The 25,581-nt window shown below is 33.0% G+C and overlaps 1 protein-coding gene across 1 annotated transcript; it reads right to left on the bottom strand.

Moving 5' to 3' along the window:
• Nucleotides 1-453: 453 nt before the first annotated feature.
• Nucleotides 454-7,153, bottom strand: LOC143202803 (trehalose transporter 1-like protein). The gene is made up of 2 exons (XM_076414615.1): nt 6,967-7,153; nt 454-1,917 (listed from the first exon to the last, which is right to left on the bottom strand). The coding sequence occupies exons 1-2, from the start codon at nt 7,016-7,018 to the stop codon at nt 587-589; spliced, it is 1,383 nt and encodes a 460-aa protein (XP_076270730.1). The 5' UTR covers nt 7,019-7,153; the 3' UTR covers nt 454-586.
• Between the last annotated feature and the right edge of the window lie 18,428 nt (nt 7,154-25,581).

Below are 25,581 nucleotides of genomic sequence, written 5' to 3' on the forward strand. Positions count from 1 at the left end.
AATTTCTTCCTCATCCACGGTATTCCCCATATCTGACCCCTAGCGATTATTTCCTGTTGTCAGATCTCAAAAGAATGCTGGCTGGGAAGAAATGTTCGTCGAATGAAGAGGTGATCGCCGAAACTGAGGCCTATTTTGGGGCAAAGGCCAAATCGTACTACAAAAATGGCGTTGAAAAGTAGGAGGGTCGCTATAATCAGTGTATCACCCTGGAAGAGAATTATGTTGAATAAAAAAAACTAATTGTGCCAAAAAAATGTGTTTTACTACGGTAGGCCGGGGACTTTTCAATTGACCTCTTATAAGCATACATAAATGTTTTAAATATAATTATTAATTAATAAATGTCAATATAACATTATATCATCTAAATATATTTAAATTACTGTAACACATACACACAGGTAACATAAACTACAATTTCTAAAATAATACATAAATATCATACGGTCAACAGTAAACGTTTATTTTTTAATCTTTTCTTGAACATACAGATCCTTACATAACACTTATAATATTGTAAACATGTCATTTTCCATCTCTCTCCGCTTAGTATACTTGTCGTCGACACCGCGGACGACGCCTTTCACTTCGAATTACCCTCCAGGATATTCTGAATCTCCAGGATGCTTTTGCCTTTGGTTTCCGGCACGAGCACCACGCAGAACACGAAGCCGCATACCAAGACCCCGGCGAACAACCAGAAGGAGCCCGCGATGCCTATGGCGGCGCTCAAGAACGGGAAGCACATCGTAATGAAGAACGACAGGAAGAAGCAGAAGAACGACGTTATGGCGGAGGCGATCGATTTGACGTTGCTGGGGAATAGTTCGGAGAGGACGACCCAGGGCATGTTGGCCAATCCCAGGTTGAAGGCGATCATGTATATCACAAGGCTAGTGATGGGGAGCCAATTGATCTGGTCAACGTTGTAATTGGACAGTTTTAAGTAGAAATACGCCCCAAGGCTTAACAAGGACAACAATGAGAAGACGTGGGAGATGATGAGAAGTATTTTACGGCCTGCTGCGTCTACTATCTGGGCGCTGGCCGCATTTGCGAGTAGTTGAACGACACCGATGATCATTGCCGAGTAAATAGATGGAATGGAACTTCCAGACATGTCGAAGATACTTTGCATATATCCCAGAACCGCGCAAATACCGGAAAATTGCTGGAACACCATTAATCCATTGCTGATTATCAAACCCTTGCAAAGGCCCCTACTTTGGAAGATGGTCGACAGACCAACCTTCTCATTCAAAGCCGCTTCAGTGGTATCAACGATGAAAGCGAGTTCTTTCTCTACCGACGTCCTGTTTCGTAGTTTAACCAGGATATCCTTGGCCTGTTTGTGATTTCCCGCTTTGACGACGTCATACGGACTCTGAGGTACGAAGAATCCGAACACTACGTAGAAAAGGACCAGAGGTATGAGGTTCAGGAAGCTGAATATCCTGACGGATAGGAACGGACCCACCGTGTACATCAGTAAAATACCGGCACAGTTGGTAACACCAAGTACGCTTCCTAAAACTCCGCGGTTTCGGTCTTCGGCGATGTCCCCCACGAACCCGGGCACCACGCTGAACACAGTACCCACTCCGACGCCCATGAGGAACCGGGCGGCCAAGAAGAAGTGGACGTTGAGGGCCAGGGTGCAGAGGATGTGGGATGCCAGCATCGGTAGACCCATTATCAGTAAGGTCTTCTTCTTTCCGAATCTTTCAGAGAAAACACCAGCGGCTAGAGGCCCGACGACTGCTCCCAGGTTCATCAGAGCCACGATCCAGGATTCCTCGAAAGTTGTGGTAGGTCTGGGTAAGGGATTAACGTCCGGATCGGTACTGCTTAGTTTTGGTATTACTGGAGATGCCCATGACCAACTTCCACCAGCGGAGAAGGATATTAAATTGACTGAAAAGAAATTATTTGTTAGTTATGATGTTTGACAATCACTAACCTGTTTTACTAATATTGAAAGTTTCTTTTGAAAGCAGCCAAGCCCAAGTAGATTAGAACGAATAAGAGTCAGATAACTTTACGATGAATATATCTTCACTACATAGTATAAAACAAAGTCGCCTTTTCTGTCCCTATATCCCTATGTGCGCTTAAATCTTTAAAACTACGCAACGGATTTTGATGCGGTTTTTTTCAATAGATAGAGTGATTCAAGAGGAAGGTTTATATACAAGCATAATATACTAAGGCAACATTGCTAATTTTAGAGGTTTCTAACGTGATGTCGTAAATTAACCTATTTTTTTAGGCTTATTTAGCAATTAGCAAAAACGCTGTCTAACCCTACGAGTTAGATCAAATTAATGTACTACAGTATTGTACACCATAAAAAGGTCTACAAAAAAGTCCGCGATGGTATATGTTTATCTTTTAGGGATAACCCACATTAACCAGTTTTATTGTTTACTTTTTACGTGAGAAAATGGCTTATTTACGAAGCTATTTTAAGCAATACGGCATTAATCCTTATCGAATTAAGTACCTTAAATACAGTGTGCAATTAATATAGATCAATATGGTTCCTTACAGCATGTAAATTAAACAAATATTTTCGGAGATATTACAAATTTAAAATTTGCGTTTAAAAATGTGTAATGTAATAAAAATTGTATGAATTTAGATATTCCAAAGATAGCAGGAAATCTTCATAGTAAGTATAGGGAAAGAGGAATTGTTTTACTCCAAATTTAATGCGTGCAGGCCAAGGGCAGTAATGAATGAACCAAAAATACTGGATCGATTTTAATCATGTTTTCATTGAGTGACATAGGTATATATATTTTATGCCCGTGCAAAGTCGGAGCGGGCCGCTATGTTTTTATATACAACGTTCATATTTTTTCTGTAGTGTATTTAATTTAGTATCAGCATTGCACCCGTGCGAAGCCGGGGCGGGTCGCTAGTTATACAATAAATTGGTGTAGTCAATTCTGAACAATCAATTTCTGAAATCATTCATTCACGAATATTTGGGTATGAGAAAGCTTTGTGCAAAGTGGGTGCCGCTCGAGCTCACTTTTGACCAAAAACAATGATGAGTTGATGATTCGTTACAGTGTTTGAAGATGATCAAGCGTAATAATAAGAGTTTTGGAGGCAATATGTGACAATGGATGAAACATGGCTCCATCATTTCACTCCGAAGTCCAATCGGCAGTCATCCGAGTGGACTGCGCATGATGAACCCACTCTAAAACATGAAAAAATGTAACAGTCGGCTGGCAAGGTTATGGAGTATGTATTTTGGGATGCGCATGGAATAATTTTCATTGACTACCTTGAAAGAGGAAGGACCATCAACAGCGACTATTACATAGCGTTATTGGACCGTTTGAAGGACGAAATCGCCTAAAAACGGCAGCATTTGAAGAAAAAGTAAGTGCTGCTTCACCAAGACAATGAACCGTGTCACAAGTCAGTGAAAATGATGGCAAAATTCCATGAATTGGAATTGCTTCCTCATCCCAGCGATTATTTCCTGTTCTCAGGGAAGAAATTTTCGTTGAATGAAGAGGTGATCGCCGAAACTGAGGTCCATTTTGAAGCAAAGGACAAATCATACTACAAAAATGGCATCGAAAAGTTGGAGTGTCACTATAATAAGTGTTCATTCCTTGATGGGATTTATGTTAAATAAAAAAAACTAATTTTGCCAAAAAAATGTGTTTTATTATGGTAGACCGGGACCTTTCAATTGATACTAATTTTTAAGTTTGTACACTAGATCACTTATTGATGCGATTTCCTACATGTTGCACTATAACATAAATCTCAACAAATACTTATTGCCCATTGGGCAGATTATGGAATAGTAAGAGAATAATAAGCTTAAAAAAATGAATCGACCTTCACTTACTAAAAAAAAAATATAAAAATATAGTTAAAAATACTGAGAGAAATATTACAATTCAGTGAATCTTTTACTCCAAATGGATATTTTATCATTTTTGAAAATAAATTAATGTTGCCTTTTACCTCATATAGAAGCTATATTTATAAAGCTAAAAAACATGTTTATGTATACGATAATTTTATAAAACTCAGTTATGTAGACCATGTGAGAATTATTTTTTTAATTCGTCATATATATTTTAGGATTATTTCCACACACTTTACAAAACCTTTTGAAGTTTTTCAACATACGTCTAAAAATATGTTAATATTATATTTTGTATTAAATCCATAGTGTGATTTTATGAAAATTTAGGAGATAAAACCAAATGAATCAGTGTCACTGCAGATGCTGGAATACATTTCATCTTACATCAGTTGAATACATTTAACATTGTTATAAAGGAAATCATTGTTGTAAAGGAAATCAACAATAGCGACTAACAGACCGAAAATCATAAAGGCATACCTATCACTTTAACAACATCGTCCTTTCAACAAGGTGTTGTTTAAAAAAAATACTGAAAAAGTAAACACTGGAAATTAAAAACAAAACCATAAATGACTATCTGAGAAATATAACAGATGATAAAGAAATTGATTACTCACTCTGGAAAGCCACAGAATATCTAAAAGCGCTCATGTCTACACAGTCCACGTATAAAAGACTTATGTGGGAATTGGTCACGTGACAATCACCAAAAAGCAGAGGCATTTGCTGAATATTTAGAAAAAACTCCAGGAAATCACCAGACTACGACTTAATAACCGGAGAATTGCTGCAAAAGCTACCAAGAAAGGGAATTATAAAACTCACCAATTTGATCAATACAGCATTTAAATTAAAACATGTCCCAGACATTTGAAAGATGGCGGAACTTAAAACGATCCCAAAACATGGGAAGTCACCAAACGAAATAAGAGCCTATAGACCTATATTACTGCTGCCAGTACTATCTAAGGTTTTTGAAAAATTCCTGTCGAAAAGAATAAAACCGATCATAGAGAGAATAAACCTAATAGCAACACACCAGTTTGGGTTTATTAACAAGCGCTCAATAATTGACCAGGTCCACAGAATAACAGATGATATTGAAAAAGCCTAGGAGAGTAAAAAAGTATGCTCAGCTATATACTTAAATGTAGCACAAACCTTCAATAAAGTTTGGCATGAAGCCCTTGTTCATAAACTGCAAAAAATGTTACCAAAACAACACACCGAACTATTAAAATCATACATTACAATCAGAATGTTTAGAGTCAAACAAGAAGAAGCTTACTCTACAATAAAAGAAGCTAAAGAAGGTGTACCACAAGGAAGTGTACTAGGACCAATGTTTTATCTACTCTATACTTGTGATATACCATAAATGGAAAATATCACGATGGCTACATTTGCTGATGATACTGCGCTATAGCTGTCGGAGACAATAGCGAAGAAGCCTCACGAAAATTACAACAGGCAACTGGCAATATAGATAATCGGACACATGCTTGGAAAATAAAAACTAATGGAGTAAATCTGTACATGTGCAGTTCACCTATAAACAGAACGTACAAGCACCAATAACATTAAATAATACTATCATTCCATATAGTAACAACGCTAAATATCTCGGAATGAATCTCGATGCAAAACTTCGCTGGAAGGAACATATATAGAAGAAAAAAAAAGAACTGGAATTGATATATAAGAAAATGTACTGGCTGATTGGAAGAAAATCACTATTATCTGTACATAAAAAATTGGTAATATATAAGCAAATACTGAAACCTATATGGACATACGGAATTCAATTATGGGGATGTTCTGCAAAGAGTAACATAAACAAAATACAAATTTTTCAGAACAAAATCCTGACAGCTATTGTGGGCGTACCCAAATACTATAGGATTGATTACCTACATCGAGACCTTCAGATACCCACAGTAAATTAAGAAAAGAGTTAAGTTATCATAAAGACAAATTGTAGGTTAGACAGAAGCGACTAGTAACAATGTATTAATTAAATAATAATAAAAAAAATGTGTATATATATATATATATATATATATATATATATATATATATATATATATATATTATATATATATATATAGTACCGTTGGTTCACGTTACATTTTTTAAGTGAACAATTTATCGGAACACAAGAAACCTTCAAAATTAATTTACCAGTTATTGGTTTTCAATTCTTTTCACAACACAATTACCCAATTTCAATAATGTGAATTGTTTACCAATCTGAACAATAACTGTTAAATTCCATGGTTTTGCCATTTTTCAACATAATCTACATTATAATCAAGGAAGTCTCAAAATTGGCGTTTCGTCGATTTTAAAGTAGCGATTTTGATGTCAATGGCAAATACGAGGAAAGAACTTTCGGATTGCTTAAAATCGGAAGATTCAAATTCACTTCAAACCAGAATATTCATGGCTACAGGTTTAGTGTATTACGAGTAGCTAAAACCAAATGAAACTGTCACTGCAGGTGTTTGAATACATTTACACCTTTACGATATTGTCCTTTCGATATGATATCACCATGTTGTCAGGAAGATGGTAAAAAGTTGCAGAAATTGATTAAAATATTTTTATTAATATTAATAGTACCGTTGGTTCACAATATATTTTTAAGTGAACAATTTATCAGAACACAAGAAACCTTGAAAATTAATTTAGAATAATTTACCAGTTATTGCTTTTCAATTCTTTTCAAGGCATAATAATCACGCAATTTCGGTAACGCAAATTGTTTACCAATCTGAATAATCAATCCGATTATAATTAGTTCTAATTATCGAGGTTACAGTCTACTATGAAGCCCTATTAACAAAGTAAATACGAGAAAACAACATAATGTACTATAAAGAATTAAATGTATTTATGCTGTTATCCATATCTAACATCAATACAGATTCCAAATAATCCAAGATAAATAACATCATGGCGTAACGAAATGCCTCTCAATGTATCCAACCGGTTTCATAAAAAAATGGTAAAATAGGGTGATACTTCCGACTATGTCAATATTTTAAAGAGAATCTTACCTGCTAAAACTGCGAAGTATACGAAATAGTTACTGCTGGGAGACTGCTCCATTTTATACGGATTAGTTGATTGAAAAACCACTTTTAAATGTCAAAAACACAGTTACTATTTTCTGAATAAAAACCAATTTATTCAAAAAAAACTTAACCGTGATTTTGTTAGTAGTGTGTACCTCTGGCCAGGAGTACTGGGAAACTCACGAGTGAACCAACGTATCGTATCCAGCGATTTATACCCGAATCGGTCGCCATTTTTTTGCGTACGGCAAAAAAATGTTTCGTCTTCGGTCAATATTTTTTTTAGGAATAATTCCCTGGGTAATCGAACAATTGAAAGCGTAGACGGAATGTGTAGCGTGTACGAATTTCTGTTGATTTTGGTATCAGACAGCAAACAGACTTTAAATCACCGCTACACGTTCCTTCCTATAACACAACATGGCATGACACAAGCCCTCACACATCCATAATTCTCCTTAAGAAGCGTCACGTATTCGCGAGATGTTAAACGCAATATGTGATATTTGAAAAAATTATTATTGTATTTATTATGAGTATTAGTTTTATAGATCCAGAGATTAATGTGTTCCAGTAACCATTTATCAGTAAGTGATGTATATCTGATTTATATTACTCTACGATTGTTTTGAATTTGTTTAAAGGACATCTGTTTGTTTCTTTTTGATAATTGCTTTGTTTAGTAGTATATAACAGGTCAATTGAAAAGTTCCCGACCTACCATAGTAAAACACATTTTTTTGGCCAAATTAGTTTTTTCTATTCAACATAATTCCCTCCAATACACTGATTGTAGGGAGCCCTAACTTTTCGATACAATTTTTATTGTACAATTTGTCCGTTGCTTCAAACTAGGCCTCAGTTTCGGCGATCACCTCTTCATTTGACGACAAATTGTTTCCGGTGAGTATTCTTTTGAGATCTGAGAACAGGAAATAGTCAGGGGAGGCCAGATCTGGAGAATACGGTGGATGAGAAAGCAATTCGAAGCCCAATTCATCGATTTTTGCCATCGTTTTCAATGACTTGTGACATTTTTTGAGAGTTAGGGCTATCGAAAAAACAATATGGATTTAATTGTAGTAGCGCCATCTATGTGTCAGGCCGGGGACTTTTCAATTGACCTGTTAGCTTTTGATTATTTATAGAAATATACATTCAATTAAGTGATTATAATGTTTTGAAGTACTGAGAGCTGATTGATTACCTGCTATTATAAATATTAACGGCATTCAGTTAGAGTAAATTCAAGTGTTCGAGTACTTGGAATCAGTAATACATAACAAGTTAACGGAACCTATGGCTGAAGTAATAAGACGAATTGACCATGATGTAGAGGCTTTTAGAAAAGAAATATCAAGATTAAAATCCGACTCTTTGGTACGCTTAATTTACCAATCCTATATAGCTCTGAGATACTGTTAGAGACATACGCAATCGTGAAGTATTTGAAATACGTAACTAGATTAGAAATTAAATCATTTCATTAAGATAGAATAATCAATGCACTCAATAGACTCACAGATTTCAGTGGAGAAATTACTTTGGACCGAAGATATGATGAACAGTTCCAAAACGGAAACTGATCAATATCATGGAGAACAAAAGAGACGGAGAGAAATAAATCATAGAGAGAAAAAATAGAATAACATTGTCCGAGGTCAAAACAGTTGCGGCTAATTCCCATCTGTAGTCTCATTCAATGAAAAATATTACAGAGTACTGAAACTGCACAACCAAAATCTGTTTATAAAGTAGATTAGAGGATTGAATCCAAATCTGTAGCCCCTCTTTGGAAATTCATTCTAGTTTTTCAAATATTTAATAGATTCATTATTTTATTAACTATTTTTAACAATCAAATTAAGCGAGGTTGAACGAGGTCTTTTATACAAGTTGGGATCTGTTTCACCGATTAGGGTCTAATGCTAATCGCTCATCGTTCCAAAATCAATGGTATCACCTTTCGATTCTCGCCATATCTTGGTGTAGTAGGTCTCCTTGCTCGTCGCTAGGGTCGCCTAAGTTTAGTGAAAAAAATGCAAACAGTTAAAATGTATTTCTATAAACATTCGGTAATTTATAATATAATAATTCGGTGATTTATGATTACCGAGTGACTAGTTAAACTGCGAACAACACTTAGAACACAGAATACATATAGACACCATAGAATGTCCATATGTGGAACGGGCTTTTATATTGATGTTGCGTCAGGATATTTATGTTAGGCTCTTTCTTTGCATTTATACCGACTATATTTATAAAGAAAAAGTAGCAATTATTTCCGTGATCTGTTCTTCCAACAATGTTGGCACAGAACATGAAAAGTATATCTTTTCACATAGTTACCATTTGTACAGCTTTGCTTCAATAGTAAATCCAAAGTACTGCAAACCTATCTTTGAGTGTATTTATCACGAATTTTCCCCGTTTACCGAGGTTAAACGCTATCAGAAACAATATACATCTCAAGGAAAAGTTCAGTTATATGTAAAAAATCGAAAAAAGCCTTGAAAGTCATTTTTAACAGACACTGCTCTACCAAAGTACTACTTGCACCGATCGATGAATCATGAACAAGCTACGTATCACTTCTAATATTACTAATATGACATCAGCGAAAAAGCAACCAGAAAACACAAATAATAATATAAATAAGTGGACCCACAGTTGGAGAATAACAACCAACCAGAGTAAATCAGTGCATATTAAATTCACCTTCAACCAAACTCTTCATATACCAACAAATATAAATAATACTATTATCCTATACAGTAACTACTAAGTACCTTGGAATGAATCTTGATGCAAAACATCATTGGCATCAACAAGCACACGCCAAAGTGCTGAAGTTCTTGAACAACACTTAGCTTGGACATAAACTCTATAAACTCTCATAAACTAGAAATAAACGGTGTGATCTTTTGTAGTTATGTAGTGACGTTAACTAAATGAAAAAACACTGAAATTGATCTTCCTAGATAAGTACCTTAAGCTTTAAGTCACTATAGAAAAATCGTAAGTTAGTCGCAACGACTAGTAATAAAATCTTAATAAATAAAAAAATTCGAAAAAAATCTTGCAAACCGCTTTCATTAGAACATTGTCTCGAGGAACAGCCAGTAATCTATAAATCAACAAATTTTTTCACTGATACGAATACCCTGGTTGTTTGGCAAAATGGCCGGTTTATGTCTATCTGTCAGATGTGATGAGTGAAGTGTTTTATTGTTATCAAAATAGGTCTTGATAGTAAATTCAAAGGTCTTATTTTAAACGCCACATTCTTCATATCAGGTGCAGTCGGTAGGATTCCAGAGAAATCATAAAACTGTTCTTTTTTTGCAAACATTTAGTTAATCAAAATTAAATTAATAATTGGGCGTTGGATTGGCAATCGTTCCGTATTTACTTGAAGCATTCCTTGGTTTAGTTAAGGGGAAAAAGTTAAGGTTAATAATATAACTGCTAACGCTGTAAGACCACAAAAGGTGATATATAGTCTATCCAAAGTTTTTTGTACATACGTCATCAAGTTTGTTCAATCAAATTGTTTTAGAATCCGACTAAATTTTCTCTACTAAGTACGACTAAATCGACTCTTGTCAATGTATGGGATACAACTAGAAACGCGCTTTGAACTATAGCTTATAGGTGGTATGGAAAAGAGTTCTATGTAAATATAATCAAACACAACCCTAACTCATAAACTATTATAAGTATACTTAATTAGTTTTAAGTCCTTCGATAATATATGCATTAGATAGAAACGAAACTAATATTGGATATAATTTGCCGGACATGCCGGAAGCTGAAAATTCGATGATTGAATTAGTCACGCCGAAAGAGCTAAAGTTATTAAAGTTATTAAAACTGACATTAACCCCAGGAAATCACCAGGCTACAATTTAATAACAGAAGAATTACAGGCAAAAACTACCAAGGAAGGGAATTATAAAACTCACCAACTTGAACAATACAGCATTTAGATTAAAACAAGTCCCAGGCATTTGGAAGATGGCGGAAATTACAATGATCCCAAAACCTGGGAAGTCACCAAACGAAATAAGAGCCTATAGACCTATATCACTGTTGCCTGTAATATCTAAGGTTTTTGAAAAACTTCTGTTGAAAAGAATAAAACCGATCATAGAGAGAAAAAACCTAATACCAACACACCAGTTTGGGTTTATCAACAAGCACTCAACAATTGGCCAGGTCCACAGAATACCAGATATTATTGAAAAAAACCTACGGAAGAAAAAAATATCCTCAGCTATATTCTTAGATGTTGCACAAGCCAACGATAAGGTTTAGCATGAAGGCCTTGTTTATAAACTACAGAAAATGTTACCAAAACGACACACCGAACTATTAAAATTGTACATTACAACCAGAATGTTTAGAGTCAAACAAGAAGAAGATTACTCTACAATAAAAGAAGCTCAAGCAGGTCTACCACAAGGAACTTTACTTTACTCTTACTTTTTTACTCTACACTTGTGATATACCACAAATGGAGAATATTACGATAACTACATTTGCTGATGATACTGCAATTATAGCTGTCGGAGACAATAGTGAAGAAGCCTCACGAAAATTACAACAGGCAACTGACATTAAATAAAATTAATGATAGTAAATCTGTGCATGTGCAGTTCACCTACAAACAGACCGTACAAGCACCAATAACTTTAAATAATACTATCATTCCATATAGCAACAACGCTAATTACATCGGAATGAATCTTGATGCAAAACTTCGCTCGAAGGGAAATATAAAGAAGAAAAGAAAAGAACTGGAATTGAAATATAGGAAAATTTACCGCCTAATTGGAAGAAAATCACAATTATCAGTACATAATAAATTGCTATTATATAAGCAAATACTAAAACCTATAAGGACATACGGAGTTCAAGTATGGGGATGTTCTGCAAAGAGTAACATAAACAAAATACAAATTTTTCAGAACAAAGTCCTGAGAGATATTGTGGGTACACCCAGATACCATAGGACTCATTACCTACATCGAGACCTTCAGATACCCACAGTCAGTCAAGAAATCAAGAGAATTGCAAAGGATATCCAAATATTACAGCTTTTAGATACCACCAGAACAGGACACAGACTCAAAAGAATCAAACCATCTGATATTGTGTGGTGTTGTGTAGTGAGGTGCATATATTAAAAAATACAGCAGTGACATGTGTAAACATTATTTCACCAGAGACTGAGATAGGGCCTATGGGTACTCCTAGTTATATACCTAGATTTAAGTTATCACAAAGACAAACTGTAGGTTAGTCGAAAACGACTAGTAACAATATAATAATTAAATAATAAAAAAAAATATTTAATTTGAATTAGAATTTTGTTGTATAGCAAAGCCAATTTGAACTAAAACTCGGAGTCGATGAGGCAACATTACAACGTTTTGACGTCACAAATTTAAATGACGTATGTACAAAATAAATTTGGATAGACTGTATAATCCGTTACCAGTAATAAACATCTACACTTTGAAAAGCGTCGTTAGTTCCTGTATACCCGCCACAGTCACACAGTTCAGGGTAGAGGGCCACCAAAAAAGGACTCAAGTTACTGTTGAGCAACATAGGCTACTGAAATTAGAATGGAAGCTTGATGTTCAGTGCATTACCTCAATTGCTTAGTCATGGACTATTGGAATATGTGGACACAAATTTTGGGATATTCTTCCATACAGGGCATACCATGCAAATGTGGGTATAAAACAATGCAATTCAGAAGCAAACTAATAGACGAAGATTCAAACCATTCACGTGAATTAGTGAAATGATCGTTTGTGTAAGCCCTAGTAACCCTATAATTATATATAATTATATATATATATATATATATATATATATATATATATATATATATATATATATATATATATATATATATATATATATATATATTATTATAAGGTCCCAATTATCTCCATAAGATTTTATTTAATGTTTGGAAGCAACGTCATCATAAAACACTTTATCTACGTTAAGAGTTGCACTTGGATTGTTATTTTATTTTGTTAGTCTATTTCTTATTATTTCTTATACATTTTACGATGACTTGAAAAGCAAAATCATCATCATAACGTATTGAACTGATGTTATATTTTTTTTAAATACTATAACAAATTAATTCGTATTAGATACAAGTTAAAACTCTATTAATAATAGTAACGATGAGTCTAACTATTTTATCAATCCTCATACAATAGTGAGTATAATATCAGTCCTATATATTCTAATTCATAAACAAATACATTAGATAACACGATTTTTATTTAACAATAGCACTGAATTATTTACAAATTTATTTTGGCAATTGTATAAATTACTTAGTTATTTTTTATATTGATGTGTTACATGATATTATACGTAAAATTTTTATGGCACGCTGACAATTGTTTGGTCTTTAATCCATATTGCGTTTAAAACAAAAACGAGGTGGATATTTTTTAATCGTCGGGTTTTCTGAACCTATTATTTTGGGTTCATTTTGTTTATACGTCAGATTTTTAAATAATAATCAAAACTTTATTGCACCTATTATTGTTTCAGAATATTTTAATAAATATAACGAAAATATAAGTTATTAGGCATGCATGTATATTGAACAGCAAACTATCTGTTGGTGAAAATACTGAATACAAATGTTAAACAACCTAGTCCAATTATTTTAGCTTTACTCTACATAATGTAACAGTTTTTCGTTTAGTATTGTTGAGTTATTTAGTATATAGAGATGCTAATTATAGAATGCTCAAAATTATATTTTTGGGATTCGTTAATTTGTTGTTTATTTTGAAGAAATCTGCTGCCAAAGCCATTCAAACACTTTTACAAACTAACGGTGGTATTGCACCGTCATATTTCAATTGGTATTGGCTTCAAGAATTTAAGGGAAGTGATTTTGATGCCCATAACAAATAACAACCTGAAGAAACAAAAATGTTCGAAGTTAATGAATTGAAAGACTCAAATAAATTTCTCTGAGAACTTTAAGACAACTTAGCAGTTGAAGTATCGTTAAAATTGCTTGTCTATATGAAAATTAATAGTTGAATACGTTCGCTGCCAATAACGCGCTAGCGCGTCATGTGTAGCTTTCATTGGACGCCAATTACGCTTCATCGCGTAATTCGGCACTATCAGTTGTATTGGTACATAAGACTATAGGTGAGTTATTTACATGCTTGGTTTCGATTTTTCGAGAATTGAATAAGGCGGGAAAAAATTTCGATATATCAAGGCCCCCTTGTACTTAAACTGCAAAAATAGATATGAAACGTGTAATGAGAAAGCAATGTAAAAATTGTAATTTACAAAAAAAGGCACTATTTATGTATTCTGTGCATGTCATGAGTGACCTCTTATGATTTACCTGAATATGGTTTTTATTTATTTTGCGAGTTTTAGTGAAAATTTGTATTAGCTCATGCTCGATTTCTCAATTTACTTGAATAAATATTTTGTTTGTTTGTAGTAAAATTTACTTAGTTATTTATATATATATATATATATATATATATATATATATATATATATATATATATATATATATATATTTATACAATATATATATTTAATATATATATTTGTTATGGTATATTAAATTATATCATCTGCTCAACAATGTATTTTCCTTTTCTCCCATTTTCATTAGCCACGCGCTCGCGCGTTGTGAGCCCATTAATGTGAGCGGCAATTAAATTTGACCTCAGTGCCGATCACGCTCTGGTTCGTGACATAAAAAAAAATACATTTTTATCAAAAAATATTAAAATCTATACTGGAAATACGTTAAAAAACGTTATTAGAGATATTTTATTGTTGTAATCAGAAATAACATAGTCGGCTTCTAGGGTAAGTATTTGATCCCAGATCAGCAGCGAAGGTTAACAGTAAAGATAACCTGGTAGAGTAGAGATTATTAATTTAATAGAATATTAATTGCAGTACTTAAACATAAAGGTTTTCTAATGTATTAAATTATACCAAGTTCCATCTTTTCGCTACGTTAATACTGAAAATTCAACGCAAAAATTAGAATATTTTAAAATTTCATCATTCATACCAAAATAATCAAACTAACCAAAACTATCCTCATAAAATACTATCATAAAATACATTTATTAAGATCAATGAATGAACTTTATATCTATGACTACCTAATTAATGTACGAATTATTTAAATATTCAACTTATATGCCAGATAGAGCTCCCTCTGATTTGTGGCTGTTCTCACCCCAAACCATTCTTTCGTGTAAATAATTTTGACTAAATGAAAAGTTAATAGAGGCAGCTGTCATTAACTTTTAGTTATAGTTGAAAATTGGGTATAATTTCCAAAGAGTCTAAGAATTTCAAAAAAGATAACGATATGTTGAATCTCATAGCTTACTTGTTGCACAGTATGAAGCAAACTCTCACAGAATTTGATTAATTTTAAGACAGCATGTTCAGCTTTCAAAATTGTCCAAAATGAGGGCCAGTATCTACAATCAAAGTTAGGTGGAAAGCCTTCCTGTACTATTTCCATACGTTCGTCAGATATCCATCTTTGTATTTTAGATCGAGCACTTTAGTGATATCCTTACTAAACCTTAATCACTTAAAATCGCTTACCTAACTAAACGCCATATTCACATAACATTGCTTCTTCTGAGTACTCTTAGATACATCAAGAAATTAACCGAATTCTCATCTGATTCTCATTAAAGGATAACAGGTTTAACATATTTTATTATAATATCATTCTGATAAAAGGAAGAACGATGAACAGGACGGATGAAGTGATTTGTGATATAAATATAAAAAATATAGAAACCCACTAATATAATATCAGATCGAAATGGCCTATACTCCTGGAATTGATGATATTTCACCTAGATTATTGAATGAATAGCCTCGAAAAGCAATAATCATGTTGACATATATATATTCAATGCCTATTAGAGACTGAATCATGTTTCGGAATGTCTTTAGGTTACTCGAATAATTATGCTGACGTATCCTGACATACTGGCAAAACAACTTTTATTTTACAGGCCCATTTCGCTGTTACCTGCGATATCAAAATTATTTGTGAAACTGCTATTAAAACGTATTAAACCACTTATAGGAATACCATATTTCCAGTTTCGATTTCGAAATCACCACTCGATCGACCACGTGCACAGAGTAACAGCGGTTGTTAAAAAGACATTCAAAGAAAAGAAATATTTCTGGATGTCTGACAAGCTCTTGACCGGGTATGGTATTTGGATTTAATCTACAAAAATAATTCTCATACTTAAACCTATTCTCAACACTTTAACCTATTTCAACTAGAATTTCACGGGATCTTGAAAGCACTCCTGTATCTGTTCTATATTGCTGATATCCCAACAACCAAAGAAAACAATACTTTGAACATTTGCCGATGACACAGTTATATCTCTGCCTAAGACTATAGAAAAAGCAAGTCGCAGTCAACCAGATCTATAAATGGACTAGAGACTTGAAACTACAGTTTAATTTATGTTTAATTACTGTTAAAGCTCCAAAACTGTTAATTATAATGTTAGATTTGCGTTCCTCCAAACCCATTACACCGTCATATAGGGCACAATCTTTCAAGGACCAGTTATTTAAGGTTATAAAGATGATCAACTTTAATACAGATAAATTTAACGTCTCCAGCTTCACAAATCTCCCGCCATGGATGTTTCCATCGCTGCCCACAGACATATCTCTAACGATTCACAGCATCAAGGATAATTTTGGTCCTAGAATCTTCAAGGACCTGTTTGGTCATCTTCTATCGCTGTATCCAAGCTATAAAGTTTTGTACACGGATGGTTCCAAATCGTCTGAGGGAGTAGGCGCAGCTGTTTTTGGGTCCTCTAGAATAGAAGCTTACAAACTTCATAAACATTCATCCATACTATCGGCAGTATTGAAGGTTGAGTCTGGGGATTGGTTGATTTGTACTGATTCCCTAAGCTCTATCCTGGCAGTTGAAAATGCAACCTTTAGACACCCTATTATCGTTGGGATCTATAACATCTATCACAATCCTGTTGAACGCAAAAGAAGAATATCAATTATTTCCCAGTCATGTGGGCATAGACGGTAATGAGAGAGCAGACGAAGCAGCTAAAGAAGTAAAGTGATAATAAATTGTGGTTTATTAACCAAGATTTTTTTACTTCTATGACATTATCTATTAATAGTTATAAGCAGGTCCTGTTAAATAGGCTAATGATCGGGCATTGTCAGTTCTCACATACATATCTTATGACTGGCGATGTTCCTCCGTTGTGTGATTATTGTGGACTATTAAAAACAGTCCGACATGTTTTACAATCATGTGAGGCTCTACGGTCTATTCGAATTAGACATAACATACCTAGAAATCAGAAAACTTTTTTCACTTCAAATCATATCGATAAAATATTTGATTATTTACATGAAATTCATTTACAGTATTCTATCAAATTTATTACCTCATATGTTATTTTATTTTAGAGAAACCAAACTATTTTATATGTATAACCTTTACGTTATATTTTATCTACTGCTTTGGTTTCAATATGTTTGTTCAATGTTTTTAAGTTAATTTTATTTATTTATTTTTGTATTCTATCTATCTCTTGATATATTTTAAATGTATAATATTTATTTATGTTTTATCTCGTTTGATATATTGATTGATTATTATTTTATTTATACAATTTGTGTTTGTATCGTATGTGTATTTGATACATGTTTATTCTGTTTTGATTTCGTCAACTAGACATAGTTGTATAATAAGTATTTCTATTATAAGTATTTATTTCTTAGTGTCAAATCATAAGTCCTAAAAAAAGAACATAGAAAATGTCAACAAAAAATAAACATTAATCAGTACATTGCACTTCGTCAAATATGCAATAATAAATTGTAAAAAAATGTTTTACTAAAATCAACAGGCTTGATACTACTGTGTACATTATTTAAATATATCTTTATATCAACAAAATGACAGCATATTCACATACTCATGTCAAAAAATAATTAAATATACGTAGAGAAACGAAAAAATAGTATTTACTATTGTCTTTTTTCTGGTAATTCTTTGGTAAATATTCAATCCCACTGTACATAAATAGCAACAATTATTAGAATATTATATTTATAGTATTTTAATAAAGATTATTAAGTATTAACTATAATCCGGATATGTTTCTTAATTATATTTCAAGGTTTTTTCTTTATTTCGAATATGTGTTTTCTGGACTGGAGATACTTCTTAATCACAATCATCAATATGAAATATCTTCTCTAACAAATTACCAAATGAAGAACAATTCTTGCAAGGCAGCTTACTGACGTGATTTAGATTTATAGACAATCAAAACATTTAAAGGGTGAGGAACTTTTTGTTTATCACTCTGGGCAGTTTCTTCACTATGTCTCGGGACAGTCTTATTTAAACTAGTTTAGTCCAGTTAATTTTGTTTGTTTAACTCCTTTGTTGCCTTTTCCTACAGCCATTATGACAGTATCATCGGCAAAGATATAGCCTCTCCAAAGAAGTTTTGTACATACATCATCAAGATGTTTAATATATTGCCTGCTGCAATTTGAAAATTCGTTTTAGAATTGGACAATATTTTACTTATTATTTTATTCTAGATCTAAAAAATTTTGCCAGTAAAGTTCCTTAGAAAGGTGGGCATTTTTACAGTTAAATATTAATTTGCTGCCATTTTTATTGAAAAATATTTTTAGCGTGATGCAGCTGCATTGAATATGAGTATGGACAAAAAATAAATAATATAATTTTGAATTGATCGAAAAAAAAAACATCCTCATGCGAAGCGGGTGACGAATCAAGATCAGCTTGATGTTAGCTCTATCAGAGATTGAATATCTGAAATGAGTAGATTTTCAACACAAAGATAATACAATTATTTCAAAGGAAACTGTTAGTCCTAAAAGTATCTAAGAGCTCTAATGGCACTTCCAGAAATTGATTTTAAAAGAATAAAATTTTTAAAAGTATATAATAAAATGAAGGAAGTCTTATTATGCGATAGGGTGATGAGAGTGGAAACAACTAGGTGAGAGGTGAGAGGTGAGATATAATTAATACACGAAAAATCTAAGAAATATTATTGTAGAGTGTGAAAGTTTCATGAGCACAGATATGTATGTAATTTTTCAGAATATACATGAGCTTTTGGTTAAAATGTGTCAGGAGAAAAAAAAATAGTAACTGTTTTGCAGATATAGAAAATTCATTAATGAGAATGCAGTGATTAAATCTAGTTTTATCAAGAAATATGTATACAGGTATTAACAGAATAAACGAAGGAGATATACACTGCTACTAAAAAGGTAAATATGCTCTCTAATGAAAGTAAAATATATTATTTGAATATGCAATTGTTAATTAAGTGGATTAGGCCTTCAAGGGATACAACTACAAATGCGCATAGAACTCTAACTCATAGGCGGTATGGAAAAGAGTTCAATGGAAATATAATCAAATACAACACTAACCTACAAACTATTATAACTGGGTACTTAATTGTAATTTTCTTCGAGTCTTTCGATTAGATTAGATTTACTATAATTTATTTTAGATTACTATAATTTATATTTGATAACATTATTTTTATTTCATTATTTTATTTAAATTAGACTTTTGTTGTTTGTTAAAATCAAATTGAACTAAAACTCATAGTTGATAGGGCGACATTGCGACGTTTTGACGTCGCAAATTTAGATGACATATGTACAAAACGTCTTTGGATAGACTGTAGATATTGTATTATGTTCTAATATAGTCTGATATGAATATTCATTAAGTAACATTTCTAATTAATAGATTTCCACGTTCATTTATATGTTAGATCAATTTTTACCTTCAGTACATCTTTTTTAATGCTTCGTTCTATCGGTTAAAAGAATATCACATGATAGTAAAACAAAAAGTTAGTAACATGTTGTTTATTGCCAAATAATTAGATTTAAACTCTCTATACTGAGGAATTCATTGAATAAAGTAGCTCAAGGTATAATGTAACAAAATTAATATCATAATTATTTCGAGATTTTAGAATTAAATATTAGGTAGCAGTGTTAATACTGTTAATGTTTTTATATACCAAGTACAGTAAAGTCTCTTAACATATTACGTTACAGAGTCGTAAGGAGCTATGAACAATAACTACTAGCATCTAAACTCAATGGGAATTAGACAAAAAGGTTCAAATAGGTGAAGTTTGAGCGGTAAATATTGCATAGTAATTAAAATATTAAAATAATACAATTATGAAATACATTAATATAAATAATTTTCATTACTACTGAATCTTAATGAGCAAAACTTTAGTTATAAAAGTATGTTAAAATTAATTAAATATAACTATGTTAGTACTTTAGGCCAGAATATTAAATGGCATATGAAACAAATGAGGAAATTGTTGAATTATATTGTAAATATAAAGACATTGTATACTGAATTAATGTAAATAATATTATCAGTTTATAAATATTTACTGAATATTACTAAAATATATTTAACATAGTACAAAGTCCTCTTTTGTCTTTAATTTTAATAGATTTATTTATTTTAGTACAGATTTAGTCGCGTAACATTACGGTTAAGAGTGTTTCAAAATCCTCAAGAAAGCTGCGATTAAGATTTAGAAATGACGGATGATGTGTGTGCAGGAATAACGTATCTTTGGGTAAAATAGATAAATAATGAAGTGAATTTGGTCCTGAATAGTCCTGATTACCCAGCATCATTATGAACAAGCATTAGATCGGTCAATAAGTTATAAGACCTTCAAGTCTGTTGTTAAAAAGGTGGCCGCATAATTGAAAAACACAAAATTATGTCCATGACGTAGTTATTTTGTTCGCACTGGAGGGTGTAGGTCTTATTTATACATTACTTCAGTTACCAAATTATATTTAATTTGATGTAATGGATTTAGTCGTACAAGTGTACATAAGTCAGTATACATTTCTAGAAGATTCGAATGCCAATTAGACAGAATAAAATAGTCTTCTCACTGAGCTTACTGAACATGCACTGCTGGTCACTACTGAACGAGATATTCTTAAAATATAAAATAAAAATATTAATTAAATTTAAGCTGTCAACAACATGAAATAACTGGTTTCTTGTAAATCAAATAGTTCGCTGGGCTATACTTCACCGTGTTAAGGGTAAATGATACATATTTGATTGGACAATGTGATCAAGTTTTCACAGTCTGGTATGTGAGTTTTATGGCAGATAGAAGTTTCAAACACTTCAATATAGACAATGTATGAACACAAATGTTGAAGTCAAGTAAAGTAAAAGAAACTAAACAGAAATCTAGTTTAAAAATTTATTAGAGAATGTAATATGTTAAAACATGTCTAAACACAGATTATTATTCTAAAGTACTTGATGAAGCATTGCAGTTGCATACGCTTATAAGTTGCTATTATTATAATACTAGCGACCCGCATCGGCTTCGCACGGGTGCAATGCTGATACTAAATTAAATACACTATAGAAAAAATATGAACGTTGTATATAAAAACATAGCGACCCGCTCCGACTTTGCACGGGCATAAAATATATATGCCTATGTCACTCAATGAAAACATGATTAAAATCGATCCAGTATTTTTGGTTCATTCATTACTGCCCTTGGCCTGCACGCATTAAATTTGGAGTAAAACAATTCCTCTTCCCCTATACTTACTATGAAGATTTCCTGCTATCTTTGGAATATCTAAATTCATACAATTTTTATTACATTACACATTTTTAAACGCAAATTTTAAATTTGTAATATCTCCGAAAATATTTGTTTAATTTACATGCTGTAAGGAACCATATTGATCTATATTAATTGCACACTGTATTTAAGGTACTTAATTCGATAAGGATTAATGCCGTATTGCTTAAAATAGCTTCGTAAATAAGCCATTTTCTCACGTAAAAAGTAAACAATAAAAATGGTTAATGTGGGTTATCCCTAAAAGATAAACATATACCATCGCGGACTTTTTTGTAGACCTTTTTATGGTGTACAATACTGTAGTACATTAATTTGATCTAACTCGTAGGGTTAGGCAGCGTTTTTGCTAATTGCTAAATAAGCCTAAAAAAATAGGTTAATTTACGACATCACGTTAGAAACCTCTAAAATTAGCAATGTTGCCTTAGTATATTATACATGTATTATACATATAAACCTTCCTCTTGAATCACTCTATCTATTGAAAAAAACCGCATCAAAATCCGTTGCGTAGTTTTAAAAGATTTAAGCGTACATAGGGATATAGGGAGAGAAAAGGCGACTTTGTTTTATACTATGTAGTGATAATAAGCTATCATTGAAATAAAGTTCAAAATTACAATTTGTGTATTTTATTTACCTAAATCTGACGAAGTAATTTGGTACAATACCGGATACGTTCCAAAGGGCTGATAAAAGTTGAAGAAAATCCAGCCTCCATCATCAAATATAAAGTTTTTTTGTATTACAGCTACCAACAACTGTTTAAATTAATATTTTTAAAGCCCTATCAAAAGCATTTGCATCAATATCTTCAAATTACCATCATAAAATTTTATAGATTTCAAGTAAGTTTGCCATCGATTCAAATTTGATCTGTCTTAGCAAATATGTAGCACTTGATTTCAATAATATTATTGTCACAGTTCCCAACTGGCGATTGTGTTATTATTGGGTACTTCTTAAAGTTATTACCTGTGCTAATTAATTTTCTTGCCAAGTGTTATACTGATAGTATGTTTACGTAATGTTCTTCAACATTCTACCACACTTCATGGTTAGTGTATCAGAAATACTCACTGAATTCGATTCTACAAGAGTTCTAGCAGTCTTTTTAAAATTATTATTTGAGTCAGTCCTACACAATACAGTCACCATCGTATCGTTTTTGGATAAATTATATATTTCATTTATCTTTTTTCCGTTGGTAGCACAAATTTGATCGTTAATGCTCGTAACGGTTCTGATTAGTATTTGTTTTAATATGGCGAACTTTTAAAAGTTCTATTTATATTTATATTAAATTCTTAGTAATCACACATGCAATTTAAAAATAAATCCTTTTTTTAGAATATGTCTATCATATATTATAATAATAAATCAATTTTTTTCTTTATTGCAAACTTTATGCCTATTGGAATACATCCATATAAATTCATACCAGTGTAAATAATATTTAAAATAAATATTTTTTTAAATAATATCTCGACAGATATTGAAATCAACAATAACTTATTAAAATACAATAGTTCTACATACAAGTAAGTTTACAAAAGGATCAAATGCTTAATCGGTTATCATATGATGCTACTGGATGCTTCTTAACGTATAAACTGTTCGTACCACGTCATTTTTATGACAGGTTAAGGTAAGATATAACGTTAACTTTTTCGTAACATTGTTCTCTACGACTAGGCCAAACAAAACAAAAGATCTTAAGTATAATCTTGATAGTTGGATATAATTAGTAGACGGTAGTAATTTTGTTTAATTTATTTAATACTTTGTAACATCGTATAATAATCATTTTTGTCCTTCGACAAAGATACCTTGACTTTAGATTTGAGATGACATTATTAAACTAATGGCACTTTTTTGATTCACACGTCTTTTGAGTAAAATAGTACCCCGATGGTTTTTTAGATATTAGATTCTTTTATGTTTTTTGATTAACGATATTTATGAAATAAAATCTAATTTGCTCGAATCGAAATTGGCGAAGTATCATTGTAAACAACCATTATTATATTAAATTTGGTGGTTTTAATATTTCTCTACAATGATATCACAGTTTTCCATTTCTTATTATTGAGTTATTTAGTTGACCCCTATGGATCGCTACTGCTACTGCATTAAATTTGGGAATATGGCACCCGCTGATCGGGCAGCCGTTATTGGGCACAAGGGCCTGGCGATTCTATTGATTCGCGAACCTGAGTTAACACACAACTGGATACTGTTGTATAGGGGCAAAAGTTATAACTGTAGCGACGGATGAGGTCGTTTCAGCCTGGAAACGGGGATGAGCTTGGCGGTGACGCGGTGCTAAGCTCCCAGCATGTCGACCAGCTCGCGAACAAGCGCATTTTCAGAAGAATTTGAGCTGAGTTCTTGTTTGTGGTATGATTGAGATATGAAGTGCTTGATTTCTGGAGTGTCAGTTTCCCTATGAATTTGATTATTTCTGACAAACCATGGAGCGTTTAATGTTCTCCTGAGAAGCTTATTTTGGAATACTTGAAGCCGCTTGACCTGGTTGTGTAACAAACTTGAAGTAGACATTAAATCCGTAGAGGACTACGGACCGAATTAACATCTTGTAAAATAAGCATTTGATGGAGATGGGAAGTCTACTAGAAGGGCAGATCAGAGAAAATGGCAGGTTTGCTATCCCCGAACCTTTTTGGATTGTTTTCTGGATTTGGGAATGCCAACCGAACCGCCGGTCGAAGTGAAGACCTAGGTACGTGACGTTATCCAGTCATGGAATTATTGCGGTGTCGATCTTAAGTTGCGAGACGCGCAGTGCGTAACGCTTCTTATGGAAAATGATGGCCTGGGTTTTCAGGGGGTTGATTTGCAACCTCCAGAATATGAACCACTTGACCGCATGATCGAGCTGCTTCTGTAAACGTTCATGAATTGTAACTTCGAACTTGGCGGCCGTGAAGAAAGCAGTGTCGTCAGCGTAAAACGCGACGTCAATGTGCTCTTTTATCGGCAGATCTGAAATAAAGAAGTTAAATAAGGCTGGGGCCAGCGGGGAACCTTGAGGTACGCCAGCATCGATTTGTTTACGACTGGAAAGTGATTCCCTGATTTTGACCTGGTAAGATCTGTCCGAGAGATAGGGCTTGATGAGAGCGGTTCTGGGAGGCCTAACCGCACGTACTTTGCGATCAATCCGTCGTGCCAGACCTTGTCGAAGGCTTTGGTTAGGTCCAGAAGAACTGCTCCAAGCTTTTTACGTTGGTCAAGAGCGTGATGGATGTGTGCGGCCAGACGGGTAGCCTGATGGACGGATGAGTGGTGAGCGCGAAAGCCGAATTGTTCATCTGGAACGATGTTGTTTTCATTTGTGAAAGAGTTGAGAGCGTAGCCCTCATTGCCCTCTCGGCAAGAGGCGGCCCCCTTCGAAATGGCGCTGAGAAGGCTGATGGGCCTGTAATCAGATGGAGATGATTTTGCTCCTTTCTTGGGTATAACCACTATATGTGCGTGTTTCCAAGACGCCGGGAAATGTTGCAGCCTCATGATGGAGTTTGAGTTATTTAGTTTATACAGTTGCTAATCATGGAAAACTATTATATTTTCAATATTCATCACTTTTGTTGTTTAACTTTAAGGAATCTGCTCGCGAACACTTTTGAAAATGTATAGGGATTCTGCTCCTTCATATTATAGATTATATCACAATTATGGACTGTGGTTGCAACGATTTAAAAGTTTTAATTTTGATGTTAATGATAAAGACAGCAGTGGACCAAAAATATTCAAATACAAT

This window comes from Rhynchophorus ferrugineus, unplaced genomic scaffold (assembly GCF_030347505.1).
Source record: "Rhynchophorus ferrugineus isolate W39M unplaced genomic scaffold, kcgeb_rfMv2 rfM1, whole genome shotgun sequence".
Classification (NCBI taxonomy): domain Eukaryota; kingdom Metazoa; phylum Arthropoda; class Insecta; order Coleoptera; family Curculionidae; genus Rhynchophorus; species Rhynchophorus ferrugineus.

Bases quoted from the DNA above. Each gene is read 5' to 3' on its own strand.
- LOC143202803 (XM_076414615.1), bottom strand. From the start codon at position 7,018: ATGGAGCAGTCTCCCAGCAGTAACTATTTCGTATACTTCGCAGTTTTA. The intron at 1,918-6,966 runs GTAAGATTCTCT...ATTTCTTTTCAG, and splicing joins ATACTTCGCAGTTTTAGCAG to TCAATTTAATATCCTTCTCC.